A 21160-nucleotide genomic window follows, 5' to 3' on the forward strand; every position below is an offset into this window, starting at 1 on the left:
AAAGGGACAAAGTGGAGGGTTCTTTGAGACCACCAACTAGTTTACCATATACTAAAATGTGTTTTTTTTCTCAAAAATGGCAGTGCAGTCTCCACGCTATCCGATCAAGTGTTGAAAGAAGAGCTGCATGTATCTTATTAATAAAGTTGGTGCAGATGCCCTGGCCACTTATCTTGCATTGAAATTAGTTTTTCAAATGATTACAAGATGTTCACTTAGCTTAATGAAGTCGTGGGATGGTAGATAACAGGATTTTTTTACTTACCAAAAAAATCAGCTTCTTGGAGTTCATTAAGGGACATAGTACTGCCGTCTACAAGGGTATTTAGACACTGGCAAACAAAAAAGGCAATGGCCAGGCAAGTATAACCCCTCCTACTCCCTGTGTGCTTCACTTTGGTAGAAAAGCAGTCATTAGGAGTTAACAACAAACACAGAGGGGTGTGACCTGTGTCCCTTATTGAACAAATAGAAACAGATTTTATGGTAAGTATAACAATCCTGTTTTATTTCTCCTTTCATTAGGTTACACATAATTCTGTATTCAGAGATTGTTGGGACATCCAAAAACAGTCCAAGTGAGGTGCAGTAGTAGCAAACACAGTAAACTGGGGAAGCCCTCAGCTCAAAGAGTTACCCGAAGGGCCGTATGACTGAAGCTGGAATCAGATGAGGCTTGAACCTGATAAAACTGGGAGAATGTAGAATAGAGGACCAGATGTATCCTTGCAAATCAGGGAAACCATTAGCTGATACCTAATAGACCAAGAAGCATTCACAGATCTAGTAGATTGCCCCTTGAAAGGAAAAGGAACCTTATCCTTAAGGCCATAATGCTGAACAATAATGTTCCGGAATCACTGAGAAATGGTGGTTTGAGAAGATGGTTCCCCTTCATGGGTACCATCAGGAATGATAAAAGAGTCAGTCTTTCTAAGCAGTGTCTGAGAGATAAACCTTCACAGCATGAACATCCAGGCAGTGAAGAGTATTATTTATCTGGTGTACTGGAGCTGGACAGAGATAGAAGAACAATATCCTGGTTGAGGGCTGAAACCACCTTAGGAAGGAATGGGGGTTCCAGGCCTCAGCACCACCATATCTTTGTGTAAGTCCAAATAGGGTTCTTTAGAGGACAAGGCCACCAAATCAGGCACACACCTCAGAAAGGTGATAGCAACAAAGAATACAACCTTGTGAGTGAGAGTGAATGAAGTACTATCTAGAATAGATGGTGGTTCTTGAAGAATTTACAAAATCAGATTTAAGTCACATGGAGTAAAAAGAAGGAGCAACATGAGAGACACCCTGTACCAAACACTTAGCCAATAAATGGGAGACTAGCAGACTTTGGAAAAAGATCACAAGGGCCAAATTTTGCCAGTAAATGGTATTAAGGGCCAAATGTTGATGGAGGCAGATTTGTAGAAAGGTTAGGATTTCTCCCACAGTGTAGTTCCTGGGATGAAATCTGTTTTCCTTGCACCAGGCAAAGTCAACATTGTGTAATAGTAAACCTTGTGGAGGGTAGACTTCTTAGCTTTTAACAGTCTGGAAATTACTGAGTCATAGAGTTCCCTGTCTAGTAAGACCTGGGCTTCAACTGGTGGTAAATTGGACCTTGGTTTCAGAGGTCCAGTCGATCTGGATGAGCCCATAGGGTGTCTGCAAGTTTGACCAGGTCAGATTACTAAATCTGCCTAGGCCAGTTGGGTGTTATGAGGATCAGCTAAATGCCATCCATCTCAGTCCTTCTGAAGAGATGAGGAAGGCATTTTAGAGGCAGAGATATGATTGTACTGATCTCAAAGGGCCATTAGAGCATCAACTGCTTCCAGTTTATTGTTGAATGCAGAGGTCAGGGGCTCCACATCCAACATCATCCGCCTGATACACGTCCTGGAGCATCTCTGGGTGTAGGTACCACTCTCCCGGTTCCAGTTGCTGCAGGCTGAGGCAGACAAGGTTAAAATGTTGAAGTTAGAATCCTTTCTGACTCTCTTACCAGAACTAGACTCCTGGTTCTTCTCTGATATGTGATGTATGCCACTGTTATGGCATTGTCTGAATGCATTCCGATTGGGTGACCCTCTAGACAGAGTGTCCAGTGTTGCAAAGACAGCCAAAGTGTTTGGGGCTTCATAATATAAATCGGCACTGAGATTCCTCTGGTGACCAAGTCCCCTGTACCAACGAGGTGTCTAGAACTGCTTTACATCCATCCAGGCTGGAATCTATTGTTAGGATCTTTCAAGAAAGCAAGAAAACTGATTCTTCTGACTTCAGAGCTGGACTCCTAAGCCACCAAGCCAGAGATAACCTGATCTTTGACGTTAGGCAAATCAGTTTGTATAGGAACTTAAACAATTTGTCCCATGATGATATAATGCTGTGTGGTAGGGGTCTGGAGTGGAACTGGGCAAATTAAACTACCTTGAAGGAGGCTAACCCAACCCTAAAACTCCCATGAAAAATCACAGAGTTGGACAGCTCCTGGACTGAGTCTGAGAGTAGAGAGTCAGTCATTTTTCTTGAGGAACAAAAACTTGGGCCTGGGCTATGTCTAGAATAAGACCGCGGTATTCCAAACAATGTGTTAATTCCAGTGCAGGTTTCTGAAGATTCAGGATTTAACTGAACCTTTTCAAGATCTAGACTTTCTGCATCAAATTGTTGGTATTTAAACTGACTGTTCCCCTAATAGTAGGTTACTTAGGAAGAGCCTGGGAGTGTAGTAAGGCTAGTACAGGGGCCTAAACCTTGGTAAATACGCTAGGTGTGACAACAAGCCAAATGGTAGAGCTACAAACTAATAGTGTTGAGTAGCTACATAAAATTTGAGGTAGCATTGATGTGCTGGTGGGGACATATAAGAAGCATCTTTGATATCCACAGAACCTAGAAAATCTCCATGATGGAGGCAGGCTATGACAGAGTAGGTGGATTCCATGAAAATAGTTAGACTTGAAGATATTTAAAGTCTGCAGTTTGGAGATGGAACGGATACCTCCTATTGGTTTCAAAACAGTGAAAAGCTTGGAGTAAAAACCCTGAAACCTTTGCAATGGTGCAGTGGTGATAAGTCAGTTGTTTAAAGATCTGCAAGATCTACATGGAGATCTGCTATGCCGTTTGGAGATGTAGGAAGGTTGGACAATATGAAGGGAGGCACAGGCAGAAAGCAGAACTATAGGGGTAGCCTCTGAACATAATGACTCTTACCCAGGCATTGGAGATGCTTACCAACCAAGGACTAAAAGATGTCCCCCTAGTTTGAAAAAAGACTTGTGACTTTTTTATATTTTTATAGGCAACTATAAAATATAACTATGAGGGTTAAGGTTTGCCACTGAAATGGACCCTTGGCTTAGGTCTGGTCTTAGGGTGTGAAGCCTGAATGAAATTAAAAGAACACTTCTTAGCTTCAGAAGCAGGAGTTTCCCCATGTGAGGTTTAGGCTTCCTCAGCTGGGATAAATGAGTACTCATACCACCAGTGATGTCCTTTAAGAAGTTGTCTAAAGAAGCACCAAAGAGCTGTTCACCATACACCATGCAAAGCAATCCATTTTTAAATTGAGAACCATTTCAGCCAAAGAGATCTCTTCATATTCACAGACAGGAGAATCATTAAGGTGGATAATATCAAGTAAACCATCTATGCAATAGTAGAGTGCTTAAGGCAAATGCTCTAAGTGATTTATGACTAAAGAGTCAGTAAGGACAGCAGCTGGATCCGCTGACATAAGCTCAGTCATCTCCTAAGATTTGACATATTGACACCATGGTTATGACAGGTTGCATAGCAGGGTCGGCTAGTGAAAACAAGGATTTAAAAGGGTTACCAAACATTTGTCAGTGGGATCCTTAAACACTGAAGTGTTCTCAGAAGGTATGGTTAATGTTTTATTAACACTTCTTAAGAAAGACCTCTTCAGACGTAGGAGTAGTGAATAAATTGTAAGTAGTTCTCCAGTCTCTGTACAGAACAGGTTCAAGTAGGGAATGTACCAGAAAAATGTTGATAGTTATAAGGGTGCTTGCACTGCCTCAGCAAAAACCTATAAGCTGTCTTAAAGCCTGAGAGCTAAATCAGTTGAATGTGGCACCTCAGGACTTGTCAGAAAGAGCATCCACAGCTGAAGGCTTAGAGTCTGCTACAGCTCCAGAAATGTCAGAAAAAGATTCTGGAAGGAAAAGTTTAGAAGCTTGCATGCATTCAGCAACCATAGTTGCAATTTGGTCCAAAAAATCCAGCGTAGCTGTGGAGAATGTCTCCCTGGATAAGGTAGTGGCCAAGTGGGTAATACTTCCACCCAGCAACACTAGGGTCATCGGTTCAAATCCCAACCACAACACTATCTGCCTGGAGTCTGCATGTTCTCCTTGTGCCTGTGTGGGTTTCCTCACGCACTCCAAAGACATGCTGATTGGTTAGTTGGCTCCGGTCTAAATTGGTCCTAGTATATGTAAGTATGAATGTGAGTTAGGGACTTTAGATTGCGAGCTCCTTGAGGGTAAGGGACTAATGTGAATGTACAATATATATGTGTAAAGCGCTGCATAAATTGATGGCACTATACTGTATAAGTATCTACAATAAAGAAGGGAGCTACAACTGACAGAGCTAAGGTAAATTCAAAGGATTAGGCATGGGACAAGTATTTTGGCTGTCTGTCTCAGGTTCCCAAGGAGGGACACTGCAGGCCACCCCAGAACTGTTAGTTGATTGTGAGGTAGAGATACACTCATGTCTGCTTCACCTCTGTTTGGGACCTTACATGTTGCACTGCTTAACAGGAACAACGTAATAGAGAAACACCAGGAAAAAAACCTAGAGTACTCACAACCAGCTGTTTAACCATTAGCCGCCCGGCCAATGGCCGTTTGGCGGCTTCAAAAGTGTCTCTGCACTCCGGGTGCACGCCATTTGGCGTGCTCCCGCACATGCGCCGTTTGTGCTAATGCAGAGCGGCGCAGCAGTGCGATCTGTCACCGGCCGTGCACCTCGGACACGGCCGATGACAGATCCGAGTACCGGCTCCCGTTGCTGGTACCATGTGACCTGCTGTGACCAATCACAGCAGGTCACATGACAGTTGTATACAATGGATGGCTTCATTCATGATGCCATCCATTGTATACTAGTGCCTAGCTGTGAATGGTCACAGCTAATCACATGCACATGTCATGTGATTAGCTGTGACCAAATCACAGCTAAGCACAAAAAAAAAAAAAAAAAGCTGAATGAATCAATTTCATTCAGGTAAATGCTTGCTTATAGCAAAGTAATTCTTTGCTATAAGCAAATTGTGTAAAAAAAAAAAAAAAAAAATACTGATCACTTCCCCAAAGTAGTACAATGTTACTATGGTAACATTGTACTACTTTGGTCATAGTAAAATATGAAAAAAAAATCTTATAAAAAATAAAAAAAAATGTAATAAAAAATTAAATATAATAAAAAAATAAAAAATATATATATATACATATTTTTCATACTGTCACCAGTCAGTGTCCCTGTTAATTTTTTCATTTTCTGAAAAATTATGACAAAAAAATACAACTTCAAAAAACTCGCCATGCCTCTTATGAAGTACGTCGGACTGTCTACTCTGCAAAAAGGGGTCATTTGGGGATATCTGTACTATTCTGACATTCTTGGACCTCAAGAAATTAGATTGGCTGTCAGTACTTCAGGATTGATCAATATTCAGATCTATACCATAGTTTGTGAACTCTATAACTTTCCTACAAACTGAAAAATACATCCTAATTTGGGTTATTTTCACCAAAGACATGTAGCAGAATACATCTCGGCCTAAATTTATGAAGAACAATTATTTATTTGTAAACTTTTATAACAGAAACAAAGAAAAATGTGTTTTTTTTTCAAAATGTTTGGTCTTTTTTTGTTAATTTAGCAAAAATAAAAACCCCAGCGGTGATTAAATACCACCAAAAGAAAGCTCTAGTTGTGTGAAGAAAATGATAAAATTTTAGTTTGGGTACAGTGTTGTATGACCGCACAATTGTCATTCAAAATGTGAGAGCGCTGAAGCCTGAAAAATGGCCTGGGCAGGAAGGGGGTAAAAGTGCCGGTATGGAAATGGTTAAAGTAGCAGAGGTCCAATGGATGAAGATGAACAGGTCATTGAAGGCAGCAGCAAGAACTAAGCAAAATATAAAACCACATGTCTCTTGCAAATCTGAGCCATGCCCAAAAGAATCTACGTCACGCTGAAAAGGCAGGAACAGAGTGTGGAATTGGGGGGTTATACATGACTGGCCAATTACATTTTTTTGTTTGCCAATGTCCAAATCCTCTTGTAGATGGCAGTATAACACGATCATCTTTGAATACTGAATCCTGTGTCCCTTACTGAGCAAAAAAGAAAAATAACTTTGCTATCTTGAACATGTTTTCAAAGGATGATGTTGAGATTTGTACAGCTTTATCTCAGGTCTTATAACTATAAGTCTGAATGTGAATGTAGGGTAAACCTATTTTTACTTTAAATACCATACATGTGCAACCAAAAAAAAAATCACTTTTTGTCTGCACAAGAGTGGGTTTTTTAAAGTGAACACAGGTTCACATTGTTTACTAACATTAACTTTCCAAAGTGAACATCCACTGTGTTGGATGATATTGCCTTTGCAGTGCTGATGTGGAGACCATTGTCCTTCTGGCAATTGCTTCGACTTGTGCCTATGTGTTTGCTGCCACCTGTCAAAATCATGTGTCATATCCACTCTCTTCCTGGGAGTACACTCCATCCTACATACAGCCAGAAGCAGCAGCTTGTGCAGCAAGTAGAAGAAGCTTCACAGAGGAACCATCAGATTGCTACTGGAAAGGCAGGCATAGTGTTACACAGCAATTGCCTTTATTTATTTCAGTTTATTTTTAGAGTTTTTGCTTTGTTTTTAGATTTCAGTTTATTAGTGTATGACTTAGTAAAGTGACACATGCAAGAGTACTTACACCTGACACTCTAGCACATGATCTTTGCAATGTTGTCCAAACCACTGGAATATGGATACCTTAGCTTACTATTTTTTTTAACAGTTCCAGTCTATCTTCACTATACACCAAAATTCAATATTCTACAAAACACTGATGATATTCAAGATAGAATAACCCATAACCACCAATCAAATTTTAATTTAGTAACTTCAGATCAGTCAAAGGAAAATCATGCCCCACTGTAAGCTGTGGATTACTGCAATCTGAACACTGCACTCTCTCCTATTTGATAAGCTTGTACCTTTCCAAGTGTACAACATACAAATATACTGTAGATTTTGAAAAACTTACAATCAGAATAATGTCTGCTATTTCAACTCAATATTTCATCAAACACTTAGGTGAAAGCAAAATTACATAACTAATTTAGCAAAATTACATGACTAAACCATTTAAATCAATGCCTGCAAAATATGTTCTAAAATGAAAATACTTGCTGTTGTCCATGAAACGGCTTTAGAACAGATTTCATTTTTCTGCTGGCTTTGTCACTTGCTGTCATAATATTTGACTTTGTGTTGAATTAAATTCTCTCTGTGTGTTACCTGCACTCTCAGTGAGTTAATCATAGTTTGCATGCTGTAAATTACTCTGCCATCACATTAGGTTATGCCCTTTCTCTGTTAATTACACTCTCTTTAGCCCTTAATCAATATATTCTGAGTACATATTTACTATACACCTAAAGTATTTAGTGGCTTGATGTTTTTATATCAAAAGGCTTTTTTTTTAAAGGGTAACCTACTAATAAATAATAGCTGTTTTATTCCAGCACTGGACTGTAGATTTATTATCTTTTACTGTATGCTTACATTTATAGTTTAAAACCCCTACAATGTATGCTCTCTATTGCTGTACACCAACTGAATCTTAAAGCGTTATTAAATCCACAACAGTAAAATCAGTCTGTATATGTAGTAAAGCATGCTTGTTATACTCACTGTGGAACCTAAGGGGTTAATCCTCCACATTGTGCAAAAAGGATGTTTGATCCTGTCTTCTCTGATTCTGATTCTCCCCTTCTTCCAGTGTTTCCTAAATATCTCCTGATAAAACAGAGGCCGGGGGGGGGGGGGGGGGGCAAGCTGCACATGCTTGGTTTGGTGTGTATTGCTAGAGAGTTTTTTTTTCTTGGGTGAGTACATGTAATCAGCACAGCGTAAATCAGACCTCCAGACAGAGGTCAGGGGTCATGCATTCTTCTACAGGAGAATGAAAACTCCTCCTACAAGCTTTAACCAGTGCTCTGCTGGACACTGATAGACGTTACAAGGCTGGGATATACTGCTGATGAGAAAAGGTATTTAGCAGTTTATATTTACTAAAATAATTGCATTTTTATATTCTGTGTACTGTGGGAGTCCAGATATAGTGAATGCAGGGTGCTGGGTTTATTATCACTTTAAGCTAGGATATAGGCTTCCTGGCTAACAATAATCTAGGAAATACCTGTATACAGTATATCTCACTATACCTGAAAGTCACTATTAGTAACTGTATTTCACTTCATAATAAACTAAAAACCTTCTGGCAATGGCATGTATTGATGTGCCATCCTGGAGGAGTTGAACTTCCCGTGGAAGCTCTGTAGGGTCCAGGTATCGCCTCATGCTACCAGTAGTGACACTGACCCTAGCCAAATGCAAAACTAGTGTAAAACTGTCAAAAAAGATGAGTAGAGAAAAAAATGTTAGTTGCCTCCACCTGTAAAACCATTCCTGTTTTGGGGGTTGTCTCATTGTTGCCCATCTAGTGCACCTATTGTTAATTTCATTAACACAAAAGCAGCTGAAGCTGATTAACAACCCCCTCTGCTACTTAACTGATCAGATCAATATCCCAGGAGTTTAACTCACTTTATGCTATACTGTGATTAAAAAGTGTTCCTTTAATTTTGTTTGAGCAGTATAGTATTTACCAGCACTTTCAATACTAGAAAACTACGCAAAATCAGCAAACAAGTTTTACTGGAAATATTAAACTGTAATCCTATTTTCCACTCAAGTGGTGTTAACAGAAATAAATCTAGGTGATTTACGAGTGTGGCAATATATATACAAAAGGGCTCTGCAATGCCGCAATAACAACTTTATAAATATGTGCAAATATAAACCATGCCACAATTAGTGAATGTCATGTATCCATAAATATTAAAAATTGTGACCATATGCTGAATAAAGTGCTTGAAACATCAATAAAGTGCCAGTCTAGTCCATTTACTAAAGCTGGAGATTGCAAAATCAGGCTCACTTCTGCATAGAAACCAATCAGCTTCCAGGTGTTTTTTTTTACCAAAGCTTAATTGAAGAAGCTGAGGTTAGAAGCTGATAGGCTACCATGTACAGGTGCACCAGATTCTGAGTGACCCAGTTTTAGTAAATCTCCCTCAATGTGTCACTTTCTTCACCACTGCTGACAGTAATTATATATAAACATAGCGTCCAGTCTATTGATATTTGTACTGATATTCCTGGCAAAGTTGTCTACAGACACAAGGCTCCTTCATATGTTCATGTGCCCTATGGGCCAGCTTATCATATCCCAGCAAAGAAAAGAATGCACATTTAAAGGGATGCCAATAATGGTTTTTTTTTTATATAACAGCTCTCCCTTTCCTTTTTACATGCTATATTCACTGAATGAGCTATACAGCTATACATTAACAGACTAAGACTGTTAGCACCAAGTCAACCAAATATGAGTATGTCATATAACAGTTTATATATACATATATTGTATATATAATATAACTAAAATGAATACTAATACAAAGAGGTTGATTTACTAAAGGAGTAGAGTACCGAATGACCTAAATACAGCTTATCACTCTTTAGATGGGATTACTGCATTATTTCAATTTTATGCGCATATGAGCATAAATATTAATGAATTTTCCCTAAGACTATATTGTGTGCGCAAATGCATGAACGCGCATACGCGCACAAATACACAGGACTATGCGCAAAACAAATGCCTGAAATTACATCCAAAAAAAGCAGATGCTTTTTTGGGGGGGGGAGGTAATTAATAATTCTTTAAGTCACTAAAGCTTCACCTCATTCACATCTTTATTTGGTTTCTATGACAGCTGCAAATTGAAACAGTGAGGTTATCACTGGGGGATTAGAGCATGTCCACTTTGCAAAATGAAAATTCACTTACCCTAGTGAACAAGTTCAAGCTTAGTTTTATCTCATTGATTAAGCTAAGTAAAGAATCACTTTGCAAAGTGGACATGCTCTACTCCTCCAGTGATAGCTCCACTGTTTCAATTTGTACTGTTAAAGAAACTAAAATCAGCAGATCTGCATTTTATACAGCTGCTGCAGAAACACCAAAAGCAGAAAAAAAAGGTTTTTGGATAAAAGTATTTCTTATTCAACCCTTTATTAACTCCTGTTATACTTAATTAGCACTCAATAACTTTTTCCACTCCTATTCTCCTTAGATTTAGTTTTGCCATGTAAAAAGCATGCTGTTTTCTGCAGTGTAACTGTTAAATAAACACACATAAATATCATTTGGAATAAAGTTTCTTGTGCTTTGTACTAGGAACATTATTTTAGTGTCAAAATAAACGGGAAAGACTGCAAACTAAAATTAAAAGAAATAAATGCATTTTCCCTATTTTCCTTTTTTGGTCTTTTAAAATTTATAGAAAATGTGTTAAATCTTTTTAGACAATAACACTGAAAGAAAGCCATTTTGTTCCAAAAATATATGCCTTAACTTTTGTATCATAAGTTGCTGAATTAAGAGGACTAGAGCCACAAAATGGCAATGGTTTCTGTAGCCAAACTGGAGGATATTGATTTGGATAATGCTGTAAATATTTTAGGGCTAGTTTATTTAAAACAGCTTTTCTGTTTGCCAAGAAAAATAAAAATGGTGCCTTGTGCAACATTTAGAAAAAACATAAAGTGAGATTTCAGGCAGTCTTAATGCAAGTTTTTGCTTTATTTGATATATTACTGTGATTCCTTAAAGCACAACAGGCATTTGGTTTTCAGAGAACAGAGAGAACCTTGCACATGTTGGCATAATATTTTGGGGGCTGTTTATGCTCCCACACTCAGTAGGTATTCAGTCTTGTACACAGTATGGGAAATGTTACATTCAGAGAGGTAAGAAGAAATGTGAGCAGCCTATAATCAGTTTGTCTTCAAAATAGAAAGAGTAGAAATGGCACCCAATGGATCACAAAAGCTTTTCAGAGAACAGAACTTCTGGGTGGCTAAAAACACAATGGTTCTTATGACCATGTTAGAAGAATACCATTATTTTATAAAGCTGAATATGAATGTGACAAGTACTGCTATTCAAGAATCTCAGACAGCTAAGTTGCTTGTGAGTCTCTAAGACTGTAGAAATATTTATTTTACAGAACATTTACCTGTTTCTGTTCCTCTCCCAGTCCATCCCACATTGAAGCTACAATTTTGGATACCTCCCCAAAAGTAGCATTTGGATTTTGGCCTTTTATAGCTGCTTGTGTATCTCGAAAGAATAATGCATAGGCAGACACTGGCTTCTGTGGCTCGTTTGGGTCCTTCTTCTTTTTCTTTTTAGGTGTTTTTGGCTTCTTTCCCATGTCAGGGGCTGGCCGCTTTTCTGCTCCACTGATCTGTGTGTATATTATTAAATAATAAGTCCATGAAACAAATATAACAGCATGCAATGAGTAAAAAATCTATTGCAAGAGTAGATATTGTACCTTAAAAAAATCATTAACGTCTATTTAAAACTAAAGGTGGGGAATTGTTAAAATTCCTGTCAGGTTTCCCTCTGGGGAAATTCACCATCTCAGTTAACCCTCAAGATCATCTGTACTAGGACAATGGGAAGTCCAAACGTCTTCAAATTTCCCTTTTGGGGTAATAAGCTATTTGGAATCTGAATCTTCTACAGTTTTCAAAAAACTAGTAATAGATGGGAAATGTTTCAGTGGGGTCATCTGTTCCTTTGAGAACTGTGGGATTTTCTTCCACCACTGTGCCCTGGGAACAGAAAGTGAAGGGAAGCCTCCTTAATCACAAACAGCAAAAAAAACCCCCAAAAAACAAATGGGGGTCTTACTTACTCCCCACTATAGCCAATAAAAATTTTTTGGCTTTAGAGTAAAATTCCAGGTTTCAATTCACTTTAAATAGTGTCCATCTGGGCCAAGCTGGCCCGAATAAACTACTTCCATTACTAAACAAAGCAGCCACTGTGTGTAATGTACTGTACTGTTGTAGCATTGGCTACATAGAGTAAGTGGCTCTGTGTTCCGGCAGCAGTACAGGCAACTTCCAACTGCTGTTGGAATTAAAGAGAGTTGGGCTGAGTGCTTCTTTGCCATTCAGGAGAAGGCTTGTATTTTTGTCAGTGAATACAAGGCTTCCTCTGATTGTCTATAGTTGAGAGATATGCAGATGATGTCATGATTTCCACCCAGACCAGAGGAAGCCTTATATTTACTGAAAAAAATACAATACTTCTCCTGAATGGCAAAGAAGCACTCATCCCAACTCTCTTTAACTCCAACAGCAGATGGGAAGCCACTCTTACTGCTGCCGGAACACAGCGCTTCTTACTGTATGTAGATAAAGCTACTACACTATTTAATAGCAAAAACAGTGGCCACATTGTTTAGTAATAGAAAATTTGTTTGGGCCAAGCCATTAACTATTTAAAGTTCGCTGAAACCTGAAATTCTATTGTAAATACACTGTTTTATACTGTATATAGAGTACATACAGATTACATGTACAGAAGGTGTTAAAAGAATCATGACCTGACTCAGTGGTTATACATATATCTCTAGATAGTAAGATCCTCTTGTTTACATATACAGAATATAGGTACATTATGTATTGAAAACAAAAGGATCTGACCATGGGGAAGTATATTGGAAGTATTATCTGCACGGTAACATTAGGTCAGCTTTAGCAGTCTGTTAGAGACTAGTTTTAAGAGTTAGGTCAAGGTAAAGTTTAATTTGAGCAATTAGGCCAAGCTGTAGGGATAGGTTTACGGCAGGTGGGCAAACTGCAGCTCTCCAGCTGTTGTGGAACTACATTTCCCATGAGGCATTGCAACATTACAAAACTGACAGTTACAGCTATGACTTGCAGAGGCATGATGGAACTTGTAGTCCAGCAACAGCTGGAGAGCCGCAGTTTGCCCACCCCTGGTAGGGCATTGGTAGTAAACTTAGAAAATATAGAAGCTTCAAGTGTGGTCCCGGATGTGTCAATTGTCAGGAAAAAAAAATCCATTTGTGTAAAACATTAAGATCAGATCAAATTTTAAAAAACAAAATTAGTATGGCAACATTCTCCTGGTTAATATTCTGTATAACATTGCACGCACTTATGCATGTGTTTGATGCTTACGAAGTAAAAGCAAATATTATACAGAACATCCCATGTATGTAATGGGGTGGGTTTATTTGCTGATTTTGTGAATTTAAGATCATGCACAGCAATCAGTCAGAGTACCACTGCACATGAGCTGCAGCACCTCCCACCATCAGCTACTGCACCACCACCACCACCATCAGTCATAGAGCTTCTGTCCATTCACAATCCCCCGTCTGCTACAGAGCCTCTACTTAGCCATCAGTCACCCTCTGTCATAGCCCCCTCATGTAGCAGCTGTCTCATCCAACCACCACAACAACCCCCTCTACCAATCAGTTATAGCTGTCCCTACTCTTAGTCAGCATGTTCCCCCATTAGAGCTCCCTCTAGCATCATGTCCTATCTGTTACAAATCCCAGTGCTCCCTCCATCCACCATACAGTGCAGCCCTTTTCATACTTACATACTCCACCTGGGAGTCAGCTGCAACCCTATTGGCTGAAGGAGTTCTGCACTCTTGATTGGCCAATTTCAGAAAGACCCTGAGTGCCACAAAACCATGCTCTCGTGTGGCTGGCACTGAAATGTGCCCAACATGTTAGGAGCTTTGTTTCCGGGTGCCCAAACAGGTGAGTGGCTGCACACAAAACTCTGGTGGGCAGTGTGTTGGGCACCAGGGGTTCAAGGGTAAGGTTAAAGTCAAGGGTTATATTAAGGGGCATAATTGTAATTTAAGGTTAGGGATAGGTTTAGTTACTTAGTTTTATACTTTCAGAAGTAGTACGATACATTTTAATTGTGATCATTTTATTTTTTGAGTCTTATCACATTGTTGAGTGTGTGAAATTTTGCAGAACATCCCAAGAAATGCAGAGAATAAAGCACAAAATGACTAAAGAATACTGATAAACCCATTCTTATAAACAAGAAAAAAGGCAGAGAAGAAACCAATGTACACTAAAAAAGCTGGGAAAAAAATATTTGCTGCTTTCTAATAACCTCTCAATGCCATTCAGGTCATTTACCAGAAGACTGTTTTACTTGATATCAACTGTTTTCCTTCAAGGTTCTTTTTACATTTCTTTCCATATTAAGATGAGATTTGTGTCTAGGGCTTTATAATTTTTTATATGACTCTATGTTTTCATCTGTCTCTTGTTCTGTTGATTGGAATGATGCATGTACAGTGTGTTTATCAGAATGATATATGTGTAAGATGCTTATGCAAGATAAATTGTTATGTATTGCAGCACAGCTTCTGTTTGTTTTCTTGTATTATTGATAGTGTTGTCTTCAGGAGATTCAACATATTCTATATTTTTACTTTATATTGAATGTGTAACAGTGTGCTAATAACGATCTTAAAATATGTATACAATTCAATAATATGTTAAAATTTTTAAAATAGTTGTTACTTATTATCAACAGTAAATCAGTTATCCTTGTTAATGGAATGTTGCACTGGGTGACTTAATGGATAATCTCATTGCAAGTTTCCCAGCTAAACAAATACTTATATCGCTGATTCCCTTTAATACCTTTTATAAACTAGAATAAAGTGTATCTAAATCGAAAATTTTATTTTTTTTGTTTTGGATAGAGTGGCAAGGGGTTAGAGCTTCTATCCAGTTTGTATTGCTGTCTGGGTCATCGATGAGGAGAGTCTCACTCTCCATTTATTCTGGTTACCATTGTCACCAAGACTGGAACTAAGGAACATTTAAAATATGGTAAACAAATGGCAAAAAAACGGACAGGGTATTAACCCTTCCAAGTGCTATCAAAATCTAAAAAAAAAAGTTTGTCTTTAGATACACTTTAGGTATCAAATCTGGACAAAAAGAATAGGGAGGATCATATTCCAGACTTCATTTCTCTATGACAGGTTTGAAAATTAATTTATGTCTCTTAAAATGATGTTCTCTTGCGTCTTCTATGCCATACAAATCACATTAATAGAGACAGAAAAATTAAGATAGTACAGAAGCAAGACATACTTTTTGATACAAGAAAAAGTAAAAATTATAAAACATAAATTAGACTAAGGGGGAGGTGTGCTAAAACTGGAGCGTACAAAATCTGGTGCAGCTCTGCACAGAAACCAATCAACGTCCAGGTTTTTTTTTGTCAAAGCTTAGTAGAAGAAGCTGAATATAGAAGCTGACTGGCTACCATGCACAGTCACACCTGGTTCTGAGTTCTCCAGTTTGAGTAAATCTCCCCCTAAGTTTAGAAAAACATTTGCAAAAGATGTAAATGATTACTGCAACAATGAAACTATTACTGGTGTAAAGCTGTATTTGGTTTCCAAAAAGCAGAAATATTTAGTGACAGCTCTGACAATAACGAAATGAATAGCTATTCCAGAGCTATATTTTTACACATGATAACAATTATATCAAAATACTTTATTTACATGGAGATTGTGATTCTATTGGTGAATACAAAATGATACTTCTAGTATATACGCTGTGCCTGGAAAAAAATGTATAATGTAATTACAGGCTATCATTCATTGCATAAATTACAACTTTTTGTTTGCTTTTTGTCTGTGGTCATGTAACACTGTTTTTATAGTAAAGTTGTGCCAAAGTATAATAATGTACGCTAATCCAGAAAGCCTATTATGTAAGCACAAAGGTGAAAATATCAGATATTTCTAATAGTTTACAGATGTCACCAGAATAGCATTTCTTAACACTACAATGCATAATCACGTAATAATAATATTTTCACTACATTAACATTGACCTAAATAAGAGGCACAAAATATTAAGAAAACATGAATAACTCACATACATTAAACTAATATAAAGATATTGGCAATTCAATTATATAGATAAACATAATAAAATAAAAAATACCAATTGTCTTTGTAAAGATGCTGAGAAGAACAACCCAGTCAATCTAATATTTGACCAATCCATCATAAAACAAAAACATTGTGAGAAAAGTATCCAATGGGAGCTGACATTTTCTGACTTCTGCACAGCCTTCTAATTTCAGGGCAGTGACATCACTCTCAGAGAAGCTGAATATATTCAACTTGCCTGCCCTGGAACTATTATGAAATCCATAATTTGATAATATCAAGTTCTATCTAACAGTTTTGTTAGTCAGTTAGTGCAGTTATTTTACATTATGAATGAGTCCCTCTAAGTGGGCAAAAGAAACATTTCTTGCATTCACAATTCCTCAGTTTTAACCTGGTCTTTTGTTTTGCCATACTGCATGAATACAGGTCACGCAGCCACAGGTTCCCATCTCAAAGAGCCTCCCTACAGTACAGCAGATTCAAGCAAAGAACAATATCTTTTTGATACAGTTGTGCTCAAAAGTTGCATACCCTGGCAGAAATTGTGACATTTGGGCATTGATATTGAAAATATGACTGATCACGCCAAACTGTCTTTTATTTAAGAATAGTGATCCTATGAAGCAATTTTTTATCACATACAGTATTTGTTTTGCTCCTTTTTAAATCATAGTACGGTGAGGGGCATCAAGGGGCATATTGTAACCAGGCTTTTTTGTGGCATTGGCGCAGCAAAGGCTTCTTTCTGGCAACTCGACCAAGGACCTTTCCGTGTGACAATTCAGGTGGTGGATCCGGTTGGTGGAACGCATGCCGGCTCAGCCATAGCGAGTGACAGTGAGCAGTATTTTATTCTGCCTATGCCTATGGAAAGTGCCTTTGGCACTGAAACATGGGAGTGCAATATATATATTTTACACTTCTTTGGAATTGAAATACACTTGCTGCACTATAGAAACCTCTCTTTCTTTGAGTGTTTGTGCTGTTTTACCCTGTTTTCAAGAAACTGCCATGTGGAAAACTGTGAAGATATTGGAATATGATTTGCCTTCTACATTTAATGTCTGGTGAGTTATTACTCTCACTGAACTTGGTGAACACATTTGCATTATTGGATCATTTGATCTTTGTTTGGGCACATGGTGTGGATATTTATTTTGTGGAATTACTATATGTACTTTTCTTTTGTATGGACACTTTCATATTTATTTTGACACTTTGTTGATGTAAGTCAAGAGTTATGGCAAAGAGATCTCAGTGTTCCAAAAACATCAAGAAATTAGGAGCTGACTAGGTCTAGAAGGCCCCACATATAACTAATATATGACTTTTAAGCAGACTAACTCTTTAGGGTAAATTTAATGAACTTTCTGACTTTAGCATACTGGCTTTAAAAAAAAAAGCCTACACGATACATACAAGTGTTATTTTGGGTTGGTTATCCAACTCCATTTTAAAGTGTTACTAAACCCAGGACCCTGCATTCACTATATCTGGTCTCCCACAGTACACAGAACATAGAAATGCAATTATTTTAGTAAATATAAACTGCTAATTACATTTTCTCATCAGCAGTATATTGCAGTCTTGTAACGTCTATCATTGTCCAGCAGAGCACTGGTTAAAGCTTGTAGGAGGAGTTTTCTTTCTGCTCTAGGAGGAGGCAAAACTCCTCCCCTCTATCTGGACAGTGCTGATTGGCCCTCTGCTGATTACAGGCACTCTCCCAAGAAAAAAAAAAGTTCTCTAGCAATACACATTAAACTGAACATGTGCATGTGGCAACGGGTTCAGTCTGTCTTTTCAGGAGATAAGTCGTGGACATTTGAACAAGAGGAGGAGCAGAGAAGTCAGGATCAAACAGCAGTTTTACAAAATGTGGAGGACTAACCCCTTAGGTTCCACAGTGAGTAGCATGCTTTACTGCATATATAGACTGATTTTACTGTTGTGAGTTTAGTAACACTTTAAATATTTGTAAACTAAGTGGGACCAGACTTTAGGGTTGATTTATTAAAACTGGAGTGTGCAAAATCTGGTGCAGCTTCCAAGTTTTTTGTCAAAGCTTAATTAAACAAGCTGGAGTTTAGTTGATTGGCTACAATGCACAGCTGCAACAGGTTTTGCACCCTCCAGTTTTAGTAAATAAACCCCTTTGCATGCCCTGCAGGAGACTGTGTTTAAAGGATCTGGTTTTCATCTTATTAATTTTCTGCTATTTTCAATCAATACAATTCCTCTGTTTCTGCCATTATATGGGCTATAACAATCTTTCGAGTCTCCTTCCCTGAGCTGCTTCTCTGTTGAAGCTGCTGTGACCTGCACTGTGCTATACCTCAAGGGTCAAGTTACTGTACACCCCTACAGCCATTACTATAAACATATTGCCTGACCTGTACATATACACTCACCGGCCACGTTATCAGGTACATCTGTTCAATTGCTTGGTAACACAAATTGCTAATTGGCCAATTACATGGCAGCAATTCAATGCATTTAGGCATCTAGACTTGGTGAAGACAACTTGCTGAAGTTCAAACCGAGCATCAGAATAAGGAAGAAAGGGGATTTAAGTGACTTTGAACATGGAATGGTTGTTGGTGCCAGATGGGCTAGTCTGAATATTTCAAAAACTGCTGATCTACTGGGATTTTCACACACAACCATATCTATGGTTTACAAAGGATGGTCCATAAAAGAGAAAATATCCAGTAAATGTCAGTTGTGTAAACAAAAATGCCTTGTCGATGTCAGAGGAGAATGGGCAGACTGGTTCGAGATGACAGAAAGGCAACAGTAACTCAGGTCAATATGAACCAAAATCTCTGAGGAATGTTTACAACACCTATTTGAAGCTATGCTACAAAGAATTAAAGGAATTCTGAAGGCAAAAGGGGCTCAGTGAATGTAAATTATCCATAACAGCCAGCAAATTCTGGAAAGTGGATAGAGCCTGTATACTATCATAGTTGTGTGAAGACCATCATGTAGTAATTGCCATAAAAGTATGTTTTATTGTTGTTCCATCTAGGTTTGCTTTTCAAGGCAACACCATATACCACATGTAGCATGTAAGGTCCATCACATCGCAGATTAAATCGAGAGAAGAACTTGCAAAAATACTAAATTTGTGGAAAAGAAGGTTTTTTTTATGGCAGAAAAATAGGCTGATTTATTAAAGGAGTTGAGCATTAATATTCACTTTAATTATTCAGTCATGCAAAAGCAAATTCCTGTTTATGTAGTTAATCTGTACAACATTGCGTACGTATTTGCTTTTCATGCAATTGCATATTGATATTGAATATTTGCACAATTTATTGTGTGAAGATTCTCAGCACAATTGTGTCTCTTCTGTTCTGTATGATTCTTCATGTGATTGTTTCACATGTACACTGAGCTGTCCATGAATCCTCTGGGTGCTGGAATTAATGAACTCACATGTGTATGCACCACAGTTTCATCATCACTGTCTGGTCATGTGAGATGGACAATGATTCTGAAACTAAAGGAGGTGGGGCAAAGATGTTGGCGCCTATGAGGGAGCTTGAGTATGTTGCAGTATTTGGGGAATTCAAATATAAGTGTAAATCCAATATTTCATACTCCTGATGTGTGCCTGCTGTACCATATACTTATATAAAAAAAATCCTTTTCTCTTTGTATTGCTTCCTTTGTGTGAAATATCTAGTGTTCCTGCCAGTCCCTCTTTCCTATTCCTCATAGAAACTGATCACACTAGGCATGAGAGCAGTGTGGTCAGTTTTCTAGCTGTGTTGGAACTCAGCCTGCTCTCCTCCAATGATCAGACTTGTGCTGACATGCCCCCCAACTACTGCACAGCCATTCATTGGGAAGTTCAGTGTACTGCTGTTTCTCTTCCTCCAGCTCTCTAAGCTCATTATGCAGCTGAGAACCGAAGGTATGTGATCACTTAAAAAAGGGAAAAAATGGTATTTATATATTTTTTTATATGTACTGTATACACAAATGTTTTGCCTTTCATTGCTATTTTAAACTGAATGGGTTGTTTTACAAGGTGATGGTTCACATATACTGTACTTTAAAGTGGAACGCAACCCATCAATTTAAAAGTAAAAAAAAACCAGTTACATTTGTGGCACGTGCCGGGACCTTAAGGCTACGTTCACACTAGCCTTGTGTGCAGGCGGCAGAGAGGCGTTTGGGAAGCGTTTTTACCGCTTCCCAAACGCCTCTGCCAACTCTGCACATTACAGCACATGGTGCTGTTCTAACAGGAGCGTTTGCGTCGCGTCGCGTTGCGTCACGGCAAAACGGACGCCTCTGGTCGAGTCAGGAGGCTTTGAAGCCTCCTATTCTCGTCCATTGTCCTGCTCCGCTAAACGCCCGGCCGGCGTTTGCGGTGCGGTTGCGACGCGGTTGCGGGGCGTTTGCGGAGCGGTAACACCACTCAAATGCATTATAGGCGTTTGTGGGGCGTTATTAACGCTCGGCAAACGCCTAGCAACCGCCGCTAAACCGCGCATGCGGCGTTTGCGGAGCGTTTGCCGAGCGTTAAAAACGCTCCGCAAACACCGGACCAACGCTTGCCAAACGCTATAGGGGCGTTTGGCAAGCGTTGGCAAAACAGCCTAGTGTGAACGAGCCCTAACTGTCACATTGGCTTGTGCTCTCAATCAAACTATCAAACCATCAAATGGCTGGTGTCATAACTGATCATATGTGCAGCACCATGGCAGCTGAAAATCAAACAGAGGCTAAGATGGCAGCTTCCTTGGCAGAAAATAATAGGAGGATTTAGTTCTGCTTTAAAGCAGCATTAAACCTAACAGCAAACATTTATTATATTTCAGCCTACCAACTCTAAGATGTGATGGCTGCATTTGTTTTCTTTTTTTAGGCATAATTTTTTTTTTATTTTGATCTGGTGATCCAGCCAGTGAATCTGCTGTTTTGCAAAAGCTCAAGCACTCCAGCAGAAGGTATCAGT

At 38.6% G+C, this 21160-nt stretch overlaps 1 protein-coding gene across 2 annotated transcripts in view; it reads right to left on the minus strand.

Moving 5' to 3' along the window:
• The window catches only part of TOX (thymocyte selection associated high mobility group box), a 294268-nt gene that overhangs the window by 33562 nt on the left and 239546 nt on the right, over window positions 1-21160 (minus strand). For both annotated transcript variants that reach the window (XM_089685306.1, XM_089685308.1), the window contains one exon: window positions 11423-11653. In XM_089685306.1, coding sequence (XP_089541432.1) covers window positions 11423-11653 — 231 coding nt within the window. The remainder of the gene's footprint in view (window positions 1-11422; window positions 11654-21160) is intronic.

The sequence above is a fragment of the Staurois parvus genome, unplaced genomic scaffold (genome assembly GCF_062004578.1).
Source record: "Staurois parvus isolate SC_StPar_1 unplaced genomic scaffold, SC_StPar_1.0 ptg000371l, whole genome shotgun sequence".
Taxonomy (NCBI): Eukaryota; Metazoa; Chordata; class Amphibia; order Anura; family Ranidae; genus Staurois; species Staurois parvus.